Raw genomic sequence first — 21,721 nt, 5'->3', positions numbered from 1 at the left:
CTTCCACCGTCACGTCCTGTTCTCAGAGTCGCGCCAATCGAATCCCACCTCCCCGCCCCGCCCCGCCGCTAAGCCACGCCCCCTTCCCTAAGGCGCCGGCTACGGCGACTTCCTGCTTCCTGCCCAATGCCCGGCAAGCGGTGGGGCGGGGCGCGGATTGGCTCGTCCGCAGCGTTCCAAAGGGGCGGGGCCACAGGGTGGGATTTAAACTCCAGCTGCTCGCCGCGTTCTACTAGCTGTCGCTGCTTTCAGGGGGCCGGTAAGTGTGGCGGCGCGGACGCGGCTCCCCCGGCTTTCCTCGCCCCCAAGTGGGGCCTGGGGAGGGGCGGCTTCCCCCCCGCTGAGCCGCCGGTTCCACCAGTCCTTAGGGTGGGTGGAGAGAGGGATGTGCCCTGGCCGCATCCCTCCGGTGCTTGTAGGCCGGGCATCCCTTGGGGAAGGGGGCCTGGGTTGGGAGGGCTGGGGTCCCCTCTGCACCCATGTGCTGCCTTGATCCTGGTTTTACCGGCTTGGGTGTTGCTGGCCTCCTCCCTTAGCTCCTGCCCCAGGCAGCATTTGCCCTGTTGAGGGTCATCTAGGGAGTGGGTTTGTCTTCCCTCCCCCAGTTGGCTTGGGCCTGCTTGCAGCTCGGCACTCCGGTTCTGACTGGTCTGTGGAAGAGCCTTTCCTGCCTTGTTGCTGCAGAAGCCCGGCAAGTAACAAGTGCTGTTGGTTGTGCAACAACTGGATGAGTTGGTTTCTTTTCTGCGCTGCCCCAAGAACCTTCCAGAGGGGAAGGGCCCATGGCTGGGTGCCAGGGTAGCCATTAGTGTCTCTGGGGCCTTTTGGGGGTGCTGCATGGTGCTAACCCTGCTGGGTGTACAAACATGGTTTCCAAGGCAAACCCAGACAGCAGCTAGGAGTCCAGAGCATGGCAAACCTTTTGATGTGCAATGGGCTTCTTCCATTGCAAAGAACTTAAGAATTGCCCTGGTATTTTTTCTTAATTAATTAACTTATTTAATTTTGTAGCAAGAAAACAAGTGAAAGTTAAGAGCTGGTGTCTTCTCAGGGGGGCCTCCAGTCTGTCAAGAGGGTGCTTCACACCTGAAAGGGTTGAGAACCACTGCCCAAAGCTGAAGCAACTAGAGCAATGGTCACCAACCAGTGGATCACAAACCACTGGTAGATCTTGGGCCTTCTTGTAGTCAGTCTGAGACTGGGGTGGGGGGCTGTGTGCCTGCCTGTGTGCAGCCCAGCAGATCAGTTTGTGGTGGAGGGAAGGGGTGGGGGGTAGATTGAGGCCCCTGTGGTGAGAGGCAGTGCTGCAGAGGCAGGAGCAGGGGTAAGTTGAGTGGGGCCCTGGCTGGGGTAAGTTGAGTGGGTGGGACTTACCTGCTGGGGAGGTGTGCCCCTAAATGATTTGTTCCTCTCTGTCTCTATCTGCCCTCCCTCCCCACCTCCCAACTTCCCACAGACTTACCTGCTGGGTGGGGGGGGGGTGGTAGCACACAGTAGATCTTGGGATGCTTTTAAAGCCAAAGGTGATCTCCAACTTAAAGGTTGGAGACCACTGAACTAGAGGCATAAGAGCAGCTTGTCTTGTGACTGAGCACTGAATAGGCCAAGCTGCTGCTTCATCTTGTTACTTGGCAAGCTGTTGCTTGAGGTTCTGAAAAGGACCAGACTTCTCCTCCTATAGCTATCATGTCCCTTCTTAATCTATAATATAAAAAGTGATTTGTGAAAGTGTGTCAAACTTTCTCACAAACCTGAGAGGCTAATATTGGTAGACTGCCTTCCACCAAAAGAAGCTGCTGTGCATGCGAACCTTTAGCCATCTTTAATCAAGGCAAGAATAATGCCCCTCCAACATGCTAATTCTAGCACTTGTATCCTAGACATATTATGTTATATGTAGTGCATCCTCTTTTAGAAGTATGGAAAGGAGTTGAGTTCTTTCCAAAATGATCGCTCATGTAATATTGAGTCAAAAAATTAGTAAGTGTACTCTTGGGAATTAATTTTAGTCACTCTAATACCATTCACAACAACTGTGATAGACCAACTACATGTAGCAGCTTTCTATTAATACCAGTACTCTGTGGGGTTTTTAGTTTTTGGTTTTTGTTTTTTTTTTTAAATTAAGCATTAGTGTTACTTTGGAAACTACCTCTTTTGTGATTTAGTGTTCAGCTGTACTGCACTGACACCACTCTTCTTCTAGGTGTCGTTCTTGTGATTTGTGGGGTGGGGGGATGAATTCAGCTATGCAATAGTAAAAGATCCAGCTTTTTCTTAACTGTCCTGTCTTGATCCTTGATCAGGCATAAAACAGGACTGAAACATGGCATCACTCCTGTTTTAAGCTGTTCTTGGAGGTTGAGCAGCATGCTAAAGCCAAAACTTTGATGAAATAAACTTCTGGTGACTGTCAGTTTAATTTGTGAGGATAACTTTTGTGAGCTGAATACTGCAGGGGCGCTACCATTCTTCAGCAGTTTGTGAATTAACTCGTAATAATCTTAATGTCATTTAACATATTGCAGCCTTAACTGTGTTTTTTAAATCTACTTTCTAGCTTGCTGCTTTTTTTTTTTTTTTAATATTAAATTTTGGGAAAGAATTTGGTGCAGAATAATGGAAGGGAATCTTTGAAAGAATAATCCAGGTTCAGAAGAGTCCCAAACTATGTAAAGAAAAGCAGGATAGATGAAGGTGCTGGTAAAACTAACTCTTGGGTGTGAAAAACTGCATTTGAGCAGATTCCAAAGTTCATGCTGAAAAATGCATATCATGTGCTACTGCATCAGCAGGACTTAAACATTTAGCTAGCTGTGCTTCCCTTCATCAGCACTTCATGCTGTCACATGATCTCCTATTTCAACCATGAGATGTCTCATGCTCTCAAACACCCATTTGCAGTGTTGCAGTTTGAGAAGGATGGAACTGTATTGCCTTAATCCTTTGAATTACTTTAGCATTGTGTCCATATTTTATTAGGCTCTGGGCAAATACTTTTTTTTCCTCCTTCCTTCTAGAACTTTAAATAGCATCACTCTGACTGGAAAATGTCTGGCTTTGAAACCCTCTTCAGGTACATTGATGAGCATCAGGATCTCTATGTTCAGGTAAGTAGTTCTAATAATTTGCAGAGAACTTTATCCTAAAGGGAAATCTATTTGTTGGACTGACACTTAGTTGCAAGAACATAAGAATTGCTGCTTACTGAGTCCATCTCAGCCAGGAAACCATGCCACTGCCAGCAAGTGGATGCTGAAAGGGAGAACAAGCAGGATGTGCCTAGGGCTCTTCTTTTTCTCCAAGAATCTGTCCAGTCCCTTCTTGAATTTGGCTGAACTATCAGTTTACACAACATCTTGTGGCAATGAGTACCATGCTTTACACAGTGTGGAAAAGTAATTCCTTTTGTTAGTTTTAAACTTACTACCTACTAGCTTTGTCTTGTGACACCCCGCCCCCCCGGGTTTTCTCTTCCTCATTTACTATTTAAAATAAATGGGCCTGGCCTCTGTATTCTCTCGTTGTATAGAAGCCCCTTCATACCACTAATCATCCTTATTTCCCTTCCCTGTACCTTCTCCAGCTTTCTTTCTATATACTTGTTGAGCTTTGGGTACAGTAGTTGAGTGCAGATGCATCATGGATTTAAAAAAAGTATCATTATGCCCCTTTGTATTTGCAATTCCTTTCTTAATGATTCTTAACATTGTTTGCCTTCATGATAGTTGCTGAGCACTGAGCTGATGGTATTTTTAGCAAACTGTCTACAATGACTCCCAGATCTTTCCTGTGTGGTAACAGCCAACATAGAGCCCATCATAGTACAGGTGTAGTTTGAGTTACTTTTGCCCCTGTGGGTCACTTCCCACTTATTTACACTGAATTTAGTTTGCCCTTTAGTTGCCCATTCTTTCACTAATGCCAGATCCTTCTGTAATTCCTCACTCTGCCTTGGTCTTTGATGCTGAATTATTCAAAAAGGTAAATTTGGCCACCTCGGTACTCACCCCCTGTTCAATATCACTTATGAATATGTTAAACACTACAGGTCCCAGCACCAATTCCTGTGGAACCCTGCTTCTTACTCTTTCTGTCCTGAAAAGTGGCTGTTCATACTCATTTTCTGTCCTTAAGGCAATTGCTAATCCATGAGTGGACCTTCCTGGTAATCCCCTGTCTACTTCCTTTCATTAAGAGTTTGTAAGGTGGTGCTGCCAACCACACCTGTATAAATTTATAATGATTAATATGTTGATTCCTGGTTTTCCTGCTTTCTCAAGAACTTGAGTAACTTGTGGGTGAGCGACTACAATTGGCAATATTAAGTGTAATTGGGTATTGCCTCACTATAATACCAAATATTCTAGAGAATAAGTGAGCAAATATGGGTTTTAATCCATAGTCTTTAGAACACTTCTCAAATCGCAAGTAGCCTTCCCAGTAGACTAGTGAGGCAAGAGATGAGGAATGATAAGGGGGGAGGTATAGTTGCAGTGATGTAACTAAGGCCTAGAGGGAATTCGTGTGAGTCAGGGCTAGACTTTAGCAGCTCCTGGATTGTAGACTGCTGACTGCATGTCTCCCCCCCCATGGAGAGAAAAACCAAAGCACTTCTGCAACATCAACTCTTCCTTGGGAGGTTTGACCTTTTGTTACAAACTATCCAGCCATAAAGTTTAAAATGTGCATTCTGCTGATCCCTACAACTTGATATGCTTTCTATGTTAGTGGGGTTTATTGGAAGTTTTGAGGGACTGGACTGCCAAAAAAAAAAAAATATTCAGACTTCACTGCTCTTTGTATGGTACTCATTACTTGTTAAGAGCACATGGGGCCAAAGATGATATTCTTTAGAGTCCTTATGGGAAGGGCTCTCAAGCTGATATCTCTTTTTGGAGAAAATATTGCACGAAACAGTTGGTGCCAGGAACCAAAACAAAGCCAAGTTGCTTGGGCAAACTATAGCATGTTCAAGCCTTTAATGCTGACCAGATGGACCATTCTTTTGCTACGCTGTATAAATGGGGCACTGTGGCAGGACAACCTAGGGGCGCTGTGACCTCCCCTAGCGCCCTTGCCTACTGTGCCAAGTCTGGGTCCTGAACGCACCTTCTGTCTCGCCTGCCACGTCTTTGATCTTATAATGTCAATGGGAGGCTGCCTTCCTGCCCCCTTGGCATGGGGCTGGTCTTGCTATACCACGATCCTGGGTCTACTCCCTGTGCTGGCCTTTGCCAGCCTGTCTCTGGGACTGTTCCAAGTAGCCCGCTCTCTCTTCGGGCTTCCTAGTAGACTCACCCTTCTCTCCGGGGCCTTCCACTGGGCTTGCCCCCTTCCGGGTCTTCCCCTTCACAGGCAGTGCCCCACTGGGCCTGCTCAATGTCCAATATACGCACCCTCTCCCGGGGCCTGCTCCAATATATGCACGCTCTCCACCCGCACTGGGGGCCCTTGCTCGCGCTCTCCGCCCGCACTGGGGGCCTCTATGCCTGACTCGGACTTCCCTGGATTGGGGCTCAGGCAGCCTTAGCCTTACCTGGTCCCCAGACCCGCCTCTTCGGGCCTATGCCCCACTGGGACTTCTGCCTATGCACAACACTGAGCTCTTCCTGAAGCTGCCTGCATTGGGCTGGGGTTGGGACACCCCAAAACACAGCACCCTGTGGCACTAAGAACACCTCCACCTTACTGGGGAGCTCCTAATGAGGCCTCCTCCACCCCTACAGCCTCGCCCAGTCCTCCGGTGTAATAATCACAACAACTAACCAAAACCGAAGCACACAGCCTCTAGGCCATAACACAAATCTTAGGCCAACCTGGCTATCCTTGTCTCATCCCTGTTGGGGTCCTCTCCACCCTGTATCCACACACTGGTGCACAACACTGCCCTGCTCGCTCTAGCAGAGCTCTTACTCCTTAGGCTGCCAGCAGGGGAGCTGGGTCTGGCCTCCAGCCTTCTCTGTTTATGAAGGCCAGGCCCTGCCCCCTGGCAGTCAACTGACCCAATTAGTTGCTTTGGCAACTCACAGCTGTGCTGCCCTGTTGAGTGGCAGTTAGGCCTATATCACCATTATCAGTAGCAGGCTCCTTAGTGCCCTGCTACACACCATTATCTAGTAGCAGGCACCCTGGTGCCCTGCTACAGGCACCTATAAAGGAGAATCTTCCTACCATATTTACATGAATCCAGGACTACTCTGAATTTAAGATAATCCTCCTGCCTGCCAAGAAATAAATTCTATGCATAGAAAAAATTGTATGAGGTTTTGTTATAACTTTCTATGTATAGAATTTAGTTATTGAAAGTTTTGTAGTCTTCAATTCATTTCCCCCCTCCTCTACCTTCCACTGCTGCAGTAGGAGAGGTAGGGGCAGGTGGCTAGCCCCTTACCCCCTTCATGTCTGTTTCTCCCCCCTTCCCCCACCATGTCACTGCATGCCTCCAGACTACTGCATACGTTGCTGTGTGGATTCATGCAGCCTTTTCTGACTGCAAGTGCTGCTTTTGTCACATGATTTTAAAACCAGGCTCCCCCCCAGCTATATCGAGGGGGAAAGATCTCCTCTTGGAATTGAGTGAATACTAAACATGGTAATTATAGTAGCTATATTAAATAACTCTTCCCCCACTTTTTTTATTCTTTTTTTGCTTCAAACAGAGCCCAAACCACAGACTTGTAATCAAATCTTACAGTTGAGGTACAAAAGTCAGGTATTAGGTCTCAAGTCGTATATTCCTAAAATACCTTTCACTGGATGGTATGGAATAATACTGTTATTCGGGTAAAGTCTTAACCTTTTGTTATCACCAAACAGCGTCTGGCCGAGTGGGTGGCAATCCAGAGTGTGTCAGCATGGCCGGAGAAGAGGGGTGAAATCAGACGAATGATGGAAACTGCTGCCAAGGATATTAAGCGGTTGGGTGGCACTGCTGAACTGATGGATATTGGGACCCAAAAGGTATGAAGTTCTGCAATGTGATGCTACTATGTAAACTAGAAAATGATTCTGTCAGAGTAGAGTCTTAAATCTGTGTGGCTTAGTTGGAGCCCTAGGGAAAGGAAGCTGCAACTTATCAATGCTTTCCTGCTAAGAACTAATCCTCTGGGTTTCAGAACTGGCATCTTAATGTTGGACTCTACAGCCTCTGCATGACAGCTTTAAGTGCTCCAGGAGTTCTCCAGCAGTGCTCCAGGAGGGACTTCATTTTGAAGCCTTATAGAAATAAGCATGAAAGGATCTGAGAAGGGTCCTGATGCAAAATTGGTGTAATGAGAAGCTTGACTAGAAGCAAACCCTCGAGGATAGTTCTTATATACCTTGACACTAAACATCAGTTAACAGAAAAATACTTTATTTGTAAAGCAGAAAGTTGTCATTTGGTAAAAAGGTAAATATATAATAGGTACTTGCACAGCCCAAATGTCCTATAACTGAAATAGGCTTAGGTTTCTAGCATTGCATGGATCCCAGCAGCAGTCCTGGTTATGCCTGGTCTCTTATCAAGGACTCTTTCCTCCTAGATAATCTTAAAGAATGATCCTTGCCCTATCTTTTATCTAGAGATTAATTCAGGGCTTTAATCTTCTAGGGATATGTTAAACCTTGTACTCTCTAATAAGGTGATTGAATCATAAGCTAAGTAATGCTGAGTAAGAGTGAGGGACTATCCAAATTGAAACCTTTTTAACTATACTTCTGGTGCATCTCCATAGTGAGTTGGGCTCTCCCCAGTAAGTCTGGTGCTGTATAAAGTTCCAAAACAGCTGAATAGCTTCCAAGGTCTAGTGTGGATTCCTGATCAGATCTTAAGGATGTTGGTGTCTGCAATGAATGCTGAAGTGATGTAAGGCAACTAATTGATCTGTTCCCTGAAGGACATCAAATGATCTCTCCATCTAACAAACTGAACTCTGGCTTGCTATATTTTGTACTCACTGCCAAAGTCCAGATACAAAGGCTTTTAAGTGGCAGTCTTTAGATAAGACCAGCTCTTTAATGTGGCATAGTAACTGTTGGTTGCATGGCTCTAACACTGAATTTCAGCACTGACTTGCCATGGTTTGAAGGTGTCATGAACACTTATTCTAGTTGCAACAATCCTAGCGGGAGCTGTGGCCCTGTGGTTGTTCTGTAACAACCTTTAAATTCCCTGGGGGTTGGAAGAGGCGCTGTAGGGGGAATTACTTGGAGGGTGATCCCAGGAACTGTTTTGAAAATTTGATGCAACACTTTGAGAACAAAAAGTACCTTATGGCTGCAATTAGAAGTACAGTGCACCTAAATCAAGACACGAGTTGCTATAGTTGAAATGGAGTCCTCTTAGTGATTGGTACATGTAACGGTCTTGGAGCCATAGTGTCTTATACCCAAATTTATAGCAATATTTGGGCCGTAAAGCTTGAAGGGTAGCACCAATCAACTCTTACTTAAAGCATTTTGTTCTTTTTCTTGCTTAACTTTTATCTGCAAAAGCTGAAGTGTAGGACTAGAATTATCCCATAAGATAATTATTCAATGCTTTCAGAGCGTTGAACTTTCTTGCAGCTGAATGGCCATCTTATGGCTTATCACTGAAACCTGCCTACTCTTCATTTCTAGCTGCCTGATGGTTCAGAGATTCCTCTGCCTCCAATTATTCTTGGCAGACTAGGCTCTGATCCAAAGAAGAAAACTGTCTGTGTCTATGGGCACCTGGATGTACAACCTGCTGCCCTAGAGGATGGATGGGACAGTGAGCCCTTCACTTTGGAAGAAAGAGATGGTAGGAGTGATACGCTTTAAAACAAATCTAACCCTTGGCCCCAAGGTTTTATAACTTGGATGACCTCTTAAACTGTACTATGTGGAGGAGGTGGGAAAGTGTTTGTAATGAATGGAAGAGCTTAACATTTGTCCTCTGGGGAGCTGAGCTTTTTAAAGTGAGGAGGAAGACAAAGTGGTTCTCTTCAGACTAAACTTCTTTTCTCCATCTGTCAGCCAAGCTGTGCTCTCGCACTCTTCCTTATAGCTACAGCGATATGAGTATGTTAGAATTCGATATTGGTTTTCATGGCAACTGTGCCCATCAAATGTGCTGGAACTGAATATTCTGTCATGATTAAAGCTTGTAGTTTGCAGCAGGGGTGGTGGTGACTTTTTGCATCACCTTTGCAAGCAATCCTGGGGTTTGCAACAAGTATGAGGGCCAAAAAAACTTAAGTGGGGGGGTGGGAGAGCTAGGCTAGTCCTATGGCTTATAGCTCAGATCACTGGTCACTGGAGTGCCTGGTGGCTTTAGCTAGGTCAAGCCACTACAAAGATTACTGAAGGATATGGGAGACATCTTGTATTTGGAGTAATTCCCTCTAAGTTTCCCACAAAATGGGGATCAACACGGAGAAGAAGGGAGTAGGGGAACCCTGCCCTAGGTGAGCTCATACAACAGCTCCTGTTACCACAGCATAAATGGCTAATAATAGAGAATACTGAAAGGACTCCTTCTTGAAAGCCTATCCCATAGACAGTCGCATTTCCCTGCTTCAGCACTCAACAGGCAAAGCTGGTGATCTTGAAAGTCAAAGGTTGGATGACTAAGATCTGTTGTAAGGGCAGACGCATAGCTTTGACATTTTTTACACCACAGAAATCAGCTGCTAGCAAACAGACTTATCAGTGACCCATTGTGACCTATCAGCTTCTAGTGTTGGAGTAACTTTGATTTTTATGAATGCGATAAAGATTAACTAAGTTCTTGTAAGAAAAGCCAGGCCTTGTCCTTGTCCTACTTGAGCTACACACAGGGTGACAAAACTGCTGCTCTAGGAGTTGTTTGTACTTCCAGTCTGATTCTGCCATACAGTGACTGCTGCTGCAGTGTTTGTGTGAGCAGTGCTAAATGTATATGGGGCACAGCCAAAGCTCTGCTGCATTCCAGTGAATCTCAGCTGATGTCTGGCCTAGAGGGGGTTGTTTGAGTATCAAGCAACTTTGGGTGCCTGTTAACAAGCAGGGAGGCAGCTGAGCAGGCAATTGGGTGCAATTGCCATGCTCCATCGGCCTGCTGTGTCTTGTATATTGGTGGCATCTGTGTGCTTTATAATGGTGGTGGGGTGCTTTATGTAAAGCTTGTTCAACCCCCATTTTGAAGTGTGGGGCTGCTGATGCATGAGATACTCCAGGCACTCCTTTAAATTGGAGCTGCTCTAATTTAAAGGGCCTTCCCTGCCCCCCCCCCCACTCCCACATCACATGTATAAATGCCCTTTGACACCATTTTACTAGCTCATGTAGCCAGTCTGTTCAGTCTCTCAAGACATGAAGGATTCTTAAGTGTGGTAGGCAAGAAACTGTCACTTCTCCTTGAATCCTTGGAGTGGGTGCAGAATACTTGGAGGTGCCCATCTGTTAACGTTACTTGGATTGAGGAAGAAAAGCTGGCTATTCTAAAGGTTTGATTTTTTTGTTAAAGTTTTCTACAGATTAATTACTGGCAACTGTTATAGAAGCATAACCTCTAACAGCCTGTAGAACTGAGGGGCCAAACTCTTGTCTTGTGGCATGTCTATTGCCTTCCCAAAGTGCCAGCCTGATCCCTTTCCCCTGCCCCATCTGCTCTCTCATCTGTCTTGCTTGCATCTGCTGCCTGTCGCTTCCTTGTCTATCATGTACCACCCAAGTTGCCCACTTAGTTATGCATCAGCAGATGCATGATAAACAGAACCAAGGAGGTGATACTTCCCCTCTATCTGGCGCTAGTCAGACCACAGTTGGAGTACTACGTCCAGTTTTGGGCACCATGCTTCAGGAGGGATGTAGATAACCTGGAGAGGGTCCAGAGCAGGGCCACTCATGGTTAAGGGCTTGCAGAGGCTAAAGAGGTCCATGTGCCCTAGTCTCTCCTTGTAGGGCTTGGCCTGCAAGACAGGGTTGAGAGGTGACCTTGTGGCTGCTTACAAATTCATCATGGGGGCACAGAAGGGAATTGGTGAGGCTCTACTCACCAAGGCACCCCTGGGGGTCACAAGAAATAATGGCCATAAGCTATCAGAGCAGATTTAGACTGGACATTAGGAGGAACTTCAGTTAGTGGCCAAGGTCTGGAATGGGCTCCCAAGGGAGGTCATGCTCTCCCCTACCCTAGGCATCCAGCTGGGGTCATCTGAACCCAGCACTCTTTCCTGTCTATGCAGGGGGTCGGACTTGATCTATTGAGGTCCCTTCTGACCTTAACATCTGTGACATAAAGCTTTGTATTTGCAAGTCTTCTATCACTGAATACCTCTCCCTGTATCTTTATTGTGGTTGCTACAGGAAAGCTCTATGGACGAGGGGCAACAGATGATAAAGGTCCAGTACTTGCTTGGTTGAATGCCTTGGAAGCTTATCAGCAAACTAAACAGGTATCCGCAGTGCATTCTGCTCAACTCAGCTATGTGGTATAAAGCAGTACAAAGGTTATCGACTTGCAATTAATCTTGAATATAGTGTGTAAAAATCCAGCCTGCTTGCTCTGTAGTTGTAGTGCAGTTCTTGTCTTATTTGCAAGTAGGTCATATAGTTGGAGGGGCTAATTCTGGGGAAGCACTTCAGATGCCTGTTTTGTGGTTATCTTCCTGTATTTCTTAGTAGCTAACTACATAATGAGAGAAACAACAGGCACAACCTACTGCAGGAAAAAATTAAGCCTTAACCAGCTCTGCTGAAAAGTGAGGAGTGCTCTTGACCTTAAAACCAGAACAGTCTGTTTTACCTTTTGAAGGTGGCAAGGGGGAAAATCACAAAAACCCCATCCTTCCTCTTTTGGGCTCAAGTGGCAAGTTTTTTTGGTGTGTGTTTTTGTTTTTTTTTTTGTTTTTTTTTTTTTTTCCAAACCTGGTCAGGCTGTCAATTTTGATGCTGCCCTAACTTACTGAAGGGCGAATGTGATCAAAATGTTCAACAAGAAGCCTGAACTATATTAATCTGTAGTAGAATAATAAGTGGAAGACTGAAAACCTATTTCCAATGTAATTATAAAACAGATTTCCTCTACTGGTTTAAGTAACTAGAGGATATGCTGTTAATCTACTAACCAGGTATTATGACCCAGTGAATGGGAGGTAGTGGCAAAGCAGTGTGGTTTGCATCCTGTTGTTTCTTTAAGGCAATTTGATAGACTATAATAGTTCATAAAGAGGAGAGAAACTCTAGTCTTATAGGGTATAGATTTGTCAGATCTTGTGCCTTTCTACAGACAAGAGAGAGAGCTGTCTTATTGCTTCACAACCTCTTAGGACAAGCTCGTTACTTGAATAGTGACACTTGGGCCAGTGGAGTGCAGGATTGACATTGCATTTGCTTGCAGATTTACTAACAAGTGCCCTTCATAAAGCCAGTAACAACTTAGCTGTTCCTAGTCTGAAATGAGCTCCTGTTATATGCCTTTCAGATGAGGGATGATTAACAAGTGCATGGAATAAAAGCTGAATGACTGACTGTTTCTATGCATGTCTAATTTTTGGTTCTTCCTCCAAAGGAATTTCCAGTCAACATCAAGTTTTGTCTAGAAGGCATGGAAGAATCTGGCTCTGAGGGCCTTGATGAATTGATCTTTGCTCAGTGTGACACTTTCTTCAAAGATGTAGACTATGTTTGCATCTCTGACAACTATTGGCTCGGGAAGAAAAAACCCTGCATCACATATGGCCTAAGGGGCATCTGCTACTTCTTCATAGAGGTAAAATTCCCACACTTGTTAACCCAAGATGCTTGCAAATAGGATGTTATGCTTTATGAAGAGTTGTGGCTGCTCTAATTCTTGACAGTTCCTGTTCCAGATAATGCACTTTTCTGAACTTGTTCTCCTGGGAGTTACTGATCAAGTTCAGTATCTGTATTCCCCTTGCATAGTCTCTTCTGGGTGGTAACATTCATAGGCAACAAAGCCTTCTTTACAAACTTCCCCTCGTGATGTGTAATGCTGCCATGAGTTCTGACACAGACCTTTTTCATCAAGTTTGACTACTTCTGTATGCGAATTGTATCAGTCAAACAATATGGTCATAAATCTCCTAACAAAAAGGCCTTTGCAGTACGATTTTTTTTTTCTTCCAATGCCTACAGGAATAAGTTCCTAGTCTTGAAAGACCTCTTGCTGCTATTGCATCTTAAATAGCTGCAGACTTCAAAATATTATTGCTTGCAGCATAGTCTTTCCACTATCTAACCTTAAAGAATCTCCATAATTGTGGGTACAGCTAGTATGTCTATTAAGGGGTAGGCCAAAAACAATTTCTGGATCTCCAAATAAGCTGTTTTGCAGGTGGAATGCAGTGACAAAGACCTTCACTCTGGAGTTTATGGTGGCTCAGTACATGAGGCTATGACTGATCTAATTGCTTTAATGGGTAAGACTATATTTCCCCTTCATGCTAAAGTTAGACAGGCCAGCCCACCCTTAACCAAGAGGAATGCAAGTGAATTAACTCTGCCTCATATGCAACTTGCAATAAAGACATGTAACTAATGGGTCAACTTGTTATGTTGTGAGGAGTTTTGGTGCCTAATGTACTCTGGTACCATTTGGCTACCTAAAACTAAAGTATTAACCACTTAAATTATGGTTTGCAGGGGAAGTATCCATTAAGAAAAATGGCAGGAGAAAAGCTCTAGGCACTACAGGATGGAGTGAACTTTAGGTTTCTTTAGTTGGCCAATGTCTTGGGCTTTTCCTTTTAATCTGAACTCTAGGGTTGTAATTACCTGCCTGCTTCCCAGCAGACCAGCTTATAAAATAACAGGAAGCTCTATGGAGGGACGTTACTTCAAATACAGCACAGGAAAGATTGGGTAGTAACTTACTTTGACCTCAAGTATAGACTATTCATTAACATGCTGACCTGGCATGTTCATACATGAGTGATTCCACATCTAGGGCTGACTTGTATGGATCTTGAATGGCCGGCATAGCATGCACACCACAACTGGAAAGTAGTGAAAGCTTTGGGCAGCTAGGCATCATACAGACTTGAACCTGGATCTGTAAAGAGAAGCAGTTCTTACCTCTTTTCCCTTCTTTCCCCTTACTCATAGGAAATCTTTAAAGAGAAGAACTGGAGAAGTCTGTTCACAATAACATGGAAATGCTTTGATTTAACAATGCTTAAGCTTTTAGACACTAATCTTTTGGGCTTTTCCCTTGCAGGCTGTCTTCTGGATAAGAAAGGGAAAATTCTTATCCCTGGCGTTAATGATGCAGTGGCACCCCTTACTGATGAGGAGCTAAAATTATATGAAAAGATTGACTTTGACTTGAAGGAATATGCAAAAGATGTGGGAGCAACAAAATTACTGCATGACTCAAAAGTAATGAGAGTTTTGTCTTTCCTGTCCACTCTAATATTTTATTTTATTTTTTTCTGTTGGGGCAGAGTTATTTTAGGTGGACTCTTCCAGAGACAGCACAGTGTCACATTTGGCTGTTTGGACCCACTAAAATCTATTTTCTTCTATAGGTAGAACATCTTAATTCTTAACTTTTTTACATAAAGAGTTCTTGCTGCTACTTTCTTATTTCATAAGGGATGAACTAGAAATTCTGTACAGTTATGTAGCTATCCTACAGGATAAGTTTTATAGCGAACCTTCCAGGAAAGTGTCTTCTTGCTGTAGGGTAGTCTGCTGCAGTAGCAGTGCAGATTTCTTATGTCCAGTACTCCTAAATGTTTGAACAATATTACCATGGATTAAACATCCTTCTTTTTTTTCCTAGTGAGGTGGTTGGTTTGTTTGTTTGTTTGTTTGTTTGTTTTTCACTTGTGATATTTGTTCATCCTAGATTTAAGGTTATGTATTGGCCTAATAGAGATGCCATGTGTCAGTTAATGCATCCTCCTTTCTTTTTTTATGCAAATATCCTAAAGCTTGGATGATGCCACCTTTTAGCCGGACTAAAATCATGTTACATAGGTTTTAAAGATGAATACCTACTTGGCTTTAAGACACAAGATCACTTGCCAAAAGTAAATTGTACAACAAGAGCCATTATCCAACAGTTGAGTGTCCTTATTTCATTAGAGTTAGATTTTTCTGAAGTGACTTAGAAATGTCCTACAATGAGGAGTGAAGAAGACAGAAGAATCTGGTATCTCAAATAGTTCACACCAGTTCTTAAACCAGACTTCCCTGTGAACAGTTCAGGTTGCCCCAGCTTCCTTGGATAGCTGTTCTCTTGAGGACTTAATCTGGGGACTGTAGTCACCGTGGGCAATGGTCATTCCCCAGTTCCCCTCCTAATATTAACCATTTCTTCTTCCCAATGCTTTTTGCAGGAGCATATCCTAATGCACAGGTGGAGATACCCATCCTTATCTCTCCATGGAATTGAAGGAGCCTTCTCAGCATCAGGAGCCAAAACAGTGATTCCAAGGAAAGTGATTGGCAAATTCTCAATCAGACTGGTGCCAGACATGACTCCAGAAGTTGTCAGCAAGCAAGTATGTTGGAATGGCTTGATTGTAGATGCTTTCCCTTCTGGTCTGCACAAACACTAAGAATGGTAGTTTTGTTTGTCTTGCTGTTTTTCTTCTATATGGCTCTTGTTCTTACATGCCTACACTTGGATTAGTTTGCAGAGATATTCTTTACCTCTTTGAAGATTTAATGTGGTGGTGCTGGGGGAAAAAAGTAGGACAAAATAAGCTGCCTTTCATTCAGGAGAGCAAATAGTTACACTAACTTTTTTATTTACTGCTGGGGGAGTTGGGGGGCTTTCACCTTGCATATGTAGAGCTTTGCCTAGCAGTTCATTTACTATAAAAGACCAGATTCTGACAAGAGTGGCAGAAATTAAATCTTAAATGGAAAAACATCAGCAGATCAGTTGGGGCCTGACATCTAAATGATCGTTCCTAATGAGAAAAATAGAACAGCTAAGTAATGAGAGCTTCTGAACACTAGACTATATTGCTTTGAATTTTGTTAAGGCAGGGTTTTCTTGTGCAAGCTGGTGGAAAATGTTTGGGCCTTTATGCTGGGTCGATTTGTGAACATAATTGAAAAGTTGGGTAAATTGCTTCAAACTGCTGTCCAGGTTGGCCAGCACTTGTGTAGGTATTGATTTTACTCTTTCTAGCATTCTGGCACTGCCCTCTAAGCTCTGTACTTCCCATACAGTGAGACCTTTACCCCTGTTTTTTTAAAGTGTTTGCGTACATGTGTGCACATGCAGTGGTGGAGCAACAGTATCTTGCTAGTGGTGTCAGCTTGGCTGTACAACTAATTGCTGTTATTCTGGAACATAAGTAGTAGAGTCAGTAATAACTCATGGAAACTCTAACTTTTAAATTTGGTATTTATAGATGCCTAACTTCCATTTTTGTTCATAATAAAAAGGTTGAGGACTACCTGACCAAAAAATTTGCTGAGCAGCAAAGCCCAAACAAGTTCAAAGTGTACATGGGCCATGGTGGAAAACCCTGGGTGTCAGACTTCAACCATCCCCACTACATGGCTGGTAGAAGAGCCATGCAGACAGGTCAGTGAGAATTGAGGTTTGGGACACTTGAGTACAATCCAAGCTATTATGGCATATCACTACAGTTGCAGTAGCAAGGTCAACATACCTGGAGTGTGTAATAGTAGGCAGTTGGACTGTGAGTGAACTTTGTGCTGGGTTGTGATTGGTCAGAATCAAAAGTCCACCTCTAACAACTGAGTTGGTATAGTTCATTAGAGGCAACTTCTGTGCCCATTAATACGCAAGGAAGTGATGTGGCTATAGTAGCATCCAGCTTTCTGACTTCCTAGCCTGCAGAATTATCATAGAAGGGTAGGTCTGGAAGGGGCCTTCAGAAATGACCTCATCCAACCCCATTCCTGAGGCAGTATCACCCCTATACAAACCCATTGTCTAATGGGTTTGTAAAAGCATGACTTTGTCTAGACTCTCACTTAGTGAAATTTATGCAGAACTGGGTATCCATTTACTGTTGCTTCATGGGAGGGGAGCCTCTGGCACTAGCACTTGAATTTGTATGACAAGATGCCTGAATCGCTTGGCCACTACAACCTGGCAATCCTGGTCTCAGGCTAAAAATCCAGGATGCTGGTGGAAGAGGAAGGTTCTATTGGCAATGACTGGGGTACTGTAATGGAAGCAGTCCCTTGGCAAGCTGTTACTAGCTGTGCTTGCATGAACTTCATCTGATGTGCAAATAAAATCCTGTTCACCTGATCAGAAACTTCCCCCTACAGTTCATGGAAGCAATGTGTTCTGGTGCCTTGCTCAAATTCTAAGGGTGAATAATAGTAGTAGACATTAGTAATATAACCTGCTCTGGTTCTTTTGTTTGTGGCTGAAGTCTAGAGAAGAATATATGTGTAAGTCTTGGGGTAGAGAGCAAATATTGTCATTAATGGCATATATCATGCCAGACATAGGTTAAATCCTGCTCCATAATGTGCTTTGGGATACTTGATGACTAAGCGTTATAATAAAGTCTCCTCAGGAAGCTGCAACAACCCAAGATGACCAATTTTGTTTTTTCCTCTTAAGTCTTTGGAGTTGAGCCAGACTTGACAAGAGAGGGAGGAAGCATTCCCGTCACCCTGACCTTCCAAGAGGCTACAGGCAAGAATGTAATGCTGCTGCCTGTTGGTTCTGCAGATGATGGTGCCCATTCTCAGAATGAGAAACTGAACAGGTAAGACACTACTTGAGGATGCATCACAGTAATTGGGAGTAGAGGCATCTGCAGGTCTCAAAATCAGTCCTGAAAGGGACCAGTAAACCATTGTGGTCCTGGGTGCTCTTGGTTTTGTGTTGAAAGACACCTAATACAGTAATGAATATCCAGTGCCTTGCTTGGCCAAATACTAGCTACCAATACCTGCTTGCAGCTCAGGCATTTTCTTGGCTTTCTATTTGCTAAAAATCTTTCAGACCTGATTTGGCAGCTCCTAAGGCAGGAAGGGACTAGTATTGAATGCTCTGATGTCCCAAATACCGGCTCACCACAATGTCTCTGTATAAGAACAGACACTTACACTAATGCAAAATGCTCTTTTTTTTCCTTAGGTACAATTACATCCAGGGAGTGAAGCTGCTTGGAGCTTACCTTTATGAAGTCTCTCAACTGAACAACTGAATTAGGATTTCATTCTCACTAGCACGAGCAATTTGGATATCAGTTCTGGAAATCCTACAGGCGAGCAAGCAAAGACTATCAAAATACTACAGCTGACTTCCCCTTCTTGCCAACACACTCCCTTTTTCCATAGGGGGGAAAGAAACTTTTGGGCTCCTCCATTCCAGAAACCCTGCAACATTCAGTACTGAACTGCTGCTCTCATTCCATTTCTCCAGCTCTGAAGGAAGAAGAATCTCAACACCTGACAAGTGGTTCTGCATCTCTTCAGCTCCTCCCCTTTTTGAATCAAATCTATGGCTTGCCATGTGCATTCTTTCTTCCTTCCTCGCTCCCAGATTAACAAAAGGAATAGTTGTTTTGTTCTCTGCCATGCTAGAGAGTTCTATACTGACCTACAGTGGCTGAACTGAATAAGATGCTCTTTGTATGGGGAAAGTCCTGGCAGCACTTTTTTTAATGCTAGACTCCAAGGGGTATACTGGAATTCTTGCAAACTGTAATGGGGGGACCATCAGGCTAGGATGGGGCTGAAGAGTTGGCTTGCTGTAGCAAAACTGCTTGCCTGTAGACCAACCTCAATACTTCCTATGCAGTGTACCAGTGACTGGCACTTTTTTTTCCCTTTGTCAGCCTTTACATGAAGAACAAATAAAAATTAGATGTGGCTCTAGCACTTAAGTTTGGTTTCTTCCCAAGTGAACCCTACCTATTTTAAGTTAATTCTGTACCTGTGCTTTGGCCTATGGGTTTTGGTATCTAGCACCACATAAGGGCCAAAATGCTGAATGGCTTTCTGTCCATGAGCTGGTTTGAGCCCTACTGCATGGTGGCAGAGCAGTAGAAGGCATTTGTACTGGTCAGGGATAAGCTATCCCTTTCATTCTACATGTGATGGAGCTGTCCTAACACTGTCTTTGGTATCTGTTTCAGGGCTGTCTTATGTGCAAAATTATTAAATGGTGCAGTGTACCTCCTACATCAATATACACATGACTACACCAGCACCTTCAGGGAAAGTGTCGTCTGCTAACAGGTAGCAAGGCAAATGTAGGCTGGTTCTGAATTTCCTGTCAATGGTAGCTTTATTTTATTTATGCATCTCTCTTCTTTTTTTATGCAAGTAAAACTGTCTGAATGTACACAGCCCACTTTCTAAGTATGAGTGTTTCTGAAACAACCAAGGAGTTGGGGAAGTTTTTAAGCAAATATGCAGTGAGCCAAGGGCAAAGCCTATTGCATTCCCTGCCTGTGTCTAACTTCCATTCCTAGCCTAAAATGGCTCAAAGACTTAAGCTGGTTATCCTGAGAGCATTTTGTCTGCTCTGAATCTGCTGTCTTCTCAAGTCTACAGAGTAGAAACACTGAAAAATCTGTATGAGATGGAAACATGCTTTTGCATTTCTCAACACTAGGAGGCAGGTATGCTAAATTTTGTATTCATCCATGTTACAGCTGTCCCTTGACTTTGAACTCCAAGGGCACCTATACAGGGGCTGGACATCTGCTCTGTGTGCTAATTGGCATGTGTGGGAACAGACTTGATTAATTGACTAATTGGTATGTTCCAACAGCTGTGTGTGTGTTTGTTCAGTGTCCCTGCACTTCAAAATGGTGGCAGGGGCATTTTTTTTTTTTTTTTTTTTTTCAAGCTTGTTGAACTAGCTTTAGTTTAAAGCACCCCCACAGCCATTTTGAAGCACAGGATGCTGAATACACATGCTGCAGGTGTTTTAATTCAAGCAGCTCACTGAGCTGCTCTAACTTACTACTTCCTCCTCCCCCCCCGCCCCCACCCCAGAGTACATGTAAAGAAGCTGTAATTCATGAATTCATTCCCTCAATTAGTTACACTGCTGCCACTTCTTATGTAAACTGAGGAAGGAGAAAAACAGCCAAGTAACAGGACATGGTTGCAGGGTGGGGGGAAGACAGGCAGAGGGCATCAAGATAATACTAGCACCTTTTGGTAATAAAGGTGAGTGCTAGTAGAGAGACTCTAGAGGAAAAGTAGGTGGGTAAGCAGTTACTGGGAACCTGAATGTGGATGAGTGTTGGAACACTAGCCAAAACTAAGCTGAGAGTCCTGTGAACAAAATAAGCAAAAGTTCAGGAGGGAACGGCAGGCTTTGTCTATGTCTTGAACGTGAGAAATGGAGACTATAGACCCATGAGCCAAGTAGAACTCTCCCTATCCCTGCACCAACCCAAAATTAGTCTTTTCCTGTAAGGCTTTCGTAGATTTCTCATTGGAGAATGAATAAATTGCTTGCAGAACCTTTTTGGATGCTGAAGGCTATGCTTTAAACCAAGACACCGCCTGGTTATTGTTGTGGAAACCAACATCCAAGCTGTCTGAATTGCACAGGTGCTCTACAGTGCAGCAGGTTGTCACTGCATTGGTTTAAGGACATGGGCAGACAACCTAAAGAACCTTGTCTACAGTGCAGCAGTAGCTTGCTGTTGACATTGTACTGTAGGGAAACAAAGGTATCCAACTGCCATCTGCTGGCTGAGTGGGTTATAAGCAGTCATGCATTTTACTTCCCAAATGCCAGGTTATATTTGCCTATTGCCACAGTGAACAGGAAGAAGGGTAATTTAATGGTATGTCACAGCATGCTTGCTAATGTCAAACTTCCAAACTGGTCATGCAAGTAGGCTTCTCAAAGTGAGTATTACCTTCCCTGAGAAGTTTTCTTTGAGGGTGCATGAAACTAGAAAGTGGTTATTTTAGCCAAGGTAAGGCTTCTTTCATTGCTGTACACAATACTTTCCTAGGCCTGCAACACAAATATAATTATACTTGAATTGTCCATACAGTTGAATTATTCATATTCTCCAACCTTGTGTGGAGAGGAATTTGGAGCCAACACTCCATGGGGCAGCCAGCTTTAATCCCCTGGATGCTGATACAGTACATACAACTGGGTTTTTTTTCCTTCTTAAGACTTGCCTAAGCCTATTCTTATTTCTGAGTAACTGTTGCACTTTTTTTACTGCTTGTTCCAACTTTGAGGGGCATATTTCAGTCTAGTAAAAGCCTTGTCCAAAGTCCAAAGCTTTTTTCTTGCAAATGCCTGAAAGCAATTAAGATGCCACAATCCGGGTATTACATGTTGATCATCTAAGTTTCTATTCAAAACAGAAATTTCAGTAGAGAATTAGTTTGGGGGAGTTTTGTTTTGGGGGTGGGTTGGTTGGTTGGTTTTGTTTGGGTTCTTCGGTTTTTAAATTGAGAAATCCTAATGCTCTTCTGGACTAGACTAACATTCACTGAAACCAGCATGTATGAACTTTCCCCTCTTCAGTTTAACATCATGGTGGTCTGATCATGGGATGCCTAGCATGTGTGTCACTTGGATAATACTAAGCATTACCCAAAGTTGGAATTTGTTCTGAGTGGTGCCATGGCAATGCTTATGATCCCCTATGCCACATCTCTGCCCCTGGCAAAGGGAAGTATGGGGAACCAAGCCTGGGAGAGAGTATGCTGGGATTGGAGCTGGTTGGAGATTTTTAGTGTAGACTCTGACCCAGGGCCTGCTAGAGCCAATTCCAGACTCCCATGTGCTCTTGGGACTAGGACCACAATTGATCATATCTCTGTA

At 43.9% G+C, this 21,721-nt stretch overlaps 1 protein-coding gene across 2 annotated transcripts; it reads left to right on the top strand.

Annotated features, from left to right (window-relative positions):
* The first annotated feature begins 114 nt into the window (after positions 1–114).
* Positions 115–18,816, top strand: CNDP2 (carnosine dipeptidase 2). 2 transcript variants are annotated; one of them, XM_090039573.1, is made up of 12 exons: positions 116–259; positions 3,021–3,110; positions 6,820–6,963; positions 8,605–8,767; positions 11,296–11,384; positions 12,500–12,700; positions 13,286–13,370; positions 14,168–14,328; positions 15,294–15,458; positions 16,357–16,498; positions 17,519–17,666; positions 18,041–18,816. In XM_090039573.1, exons 2-12 carry the CDS (start codon positions 3,051–3,053, stop codon positions 18,108–18,110), a joined length of 1,428 nt encoding a protein of 475 aa, XP_089895699.1. In that variant the 5' UTR covers positions 116–259; positions 3,021–3,050; the 3' UTR covers positions 18,111–18,816. The 2 variants fall into 2 exon arrangements, with proteins under 2 accessions (XP_089895701.1, XP_089895699.1); XM_090039575.1 differs by lacking the exons at positions 13,286–13,370; positions 14,168–14,328 and having other exon boundaries at positions 115–259.
* Positions 18,817–21,721: the final 2,905 nt, after the last annotated feature.

Source organism: Crocodylus siamensis, chromosome 3 (genome assembly GCF_052110815.1).
Source record: "Crocodylus siamensis isolate JL-2025a chromosome 3, ASM5211081v1, whole genome shotgun sequence".
Lineage (NCBI taxonomy): Eukaryota > Metazoa > Chordata > Crocodylia > Crocodylidae > Crocodylus > Crocodylus siamensis.
The sequence above is the reverse complement of the archived record's forward strand: the minus strand, read 5'-3'. Positions and strand labels throughout refer to the sequence as shown.

Excerpts from the sequence above, each read along its gene's own strand:
- CNDP2 (XM_090039573.1), top strand. The coding sequence starts at position 3,051 with ATGTCTGGCTTTGAAACCCTCTTCAGGTACATTGATGAGCATCAGGAT. Across the intron at positions 3,111-6,819 it reads ATCAGGATCTCTATGTTCAG|CGTCTGGCCGAGTGGGTGGC; the intron begins GTAAGTAGTTCT and ends ATCACCAAACAG. Across the intron at positions 16,499-17,518 it reads TAGAAGAGCCATGCAGACAG|TCTTTGGAGTTGAGCCAGAC; the intron begins GTCAGTGAGAAT and ends TTTCCTCTTAAG.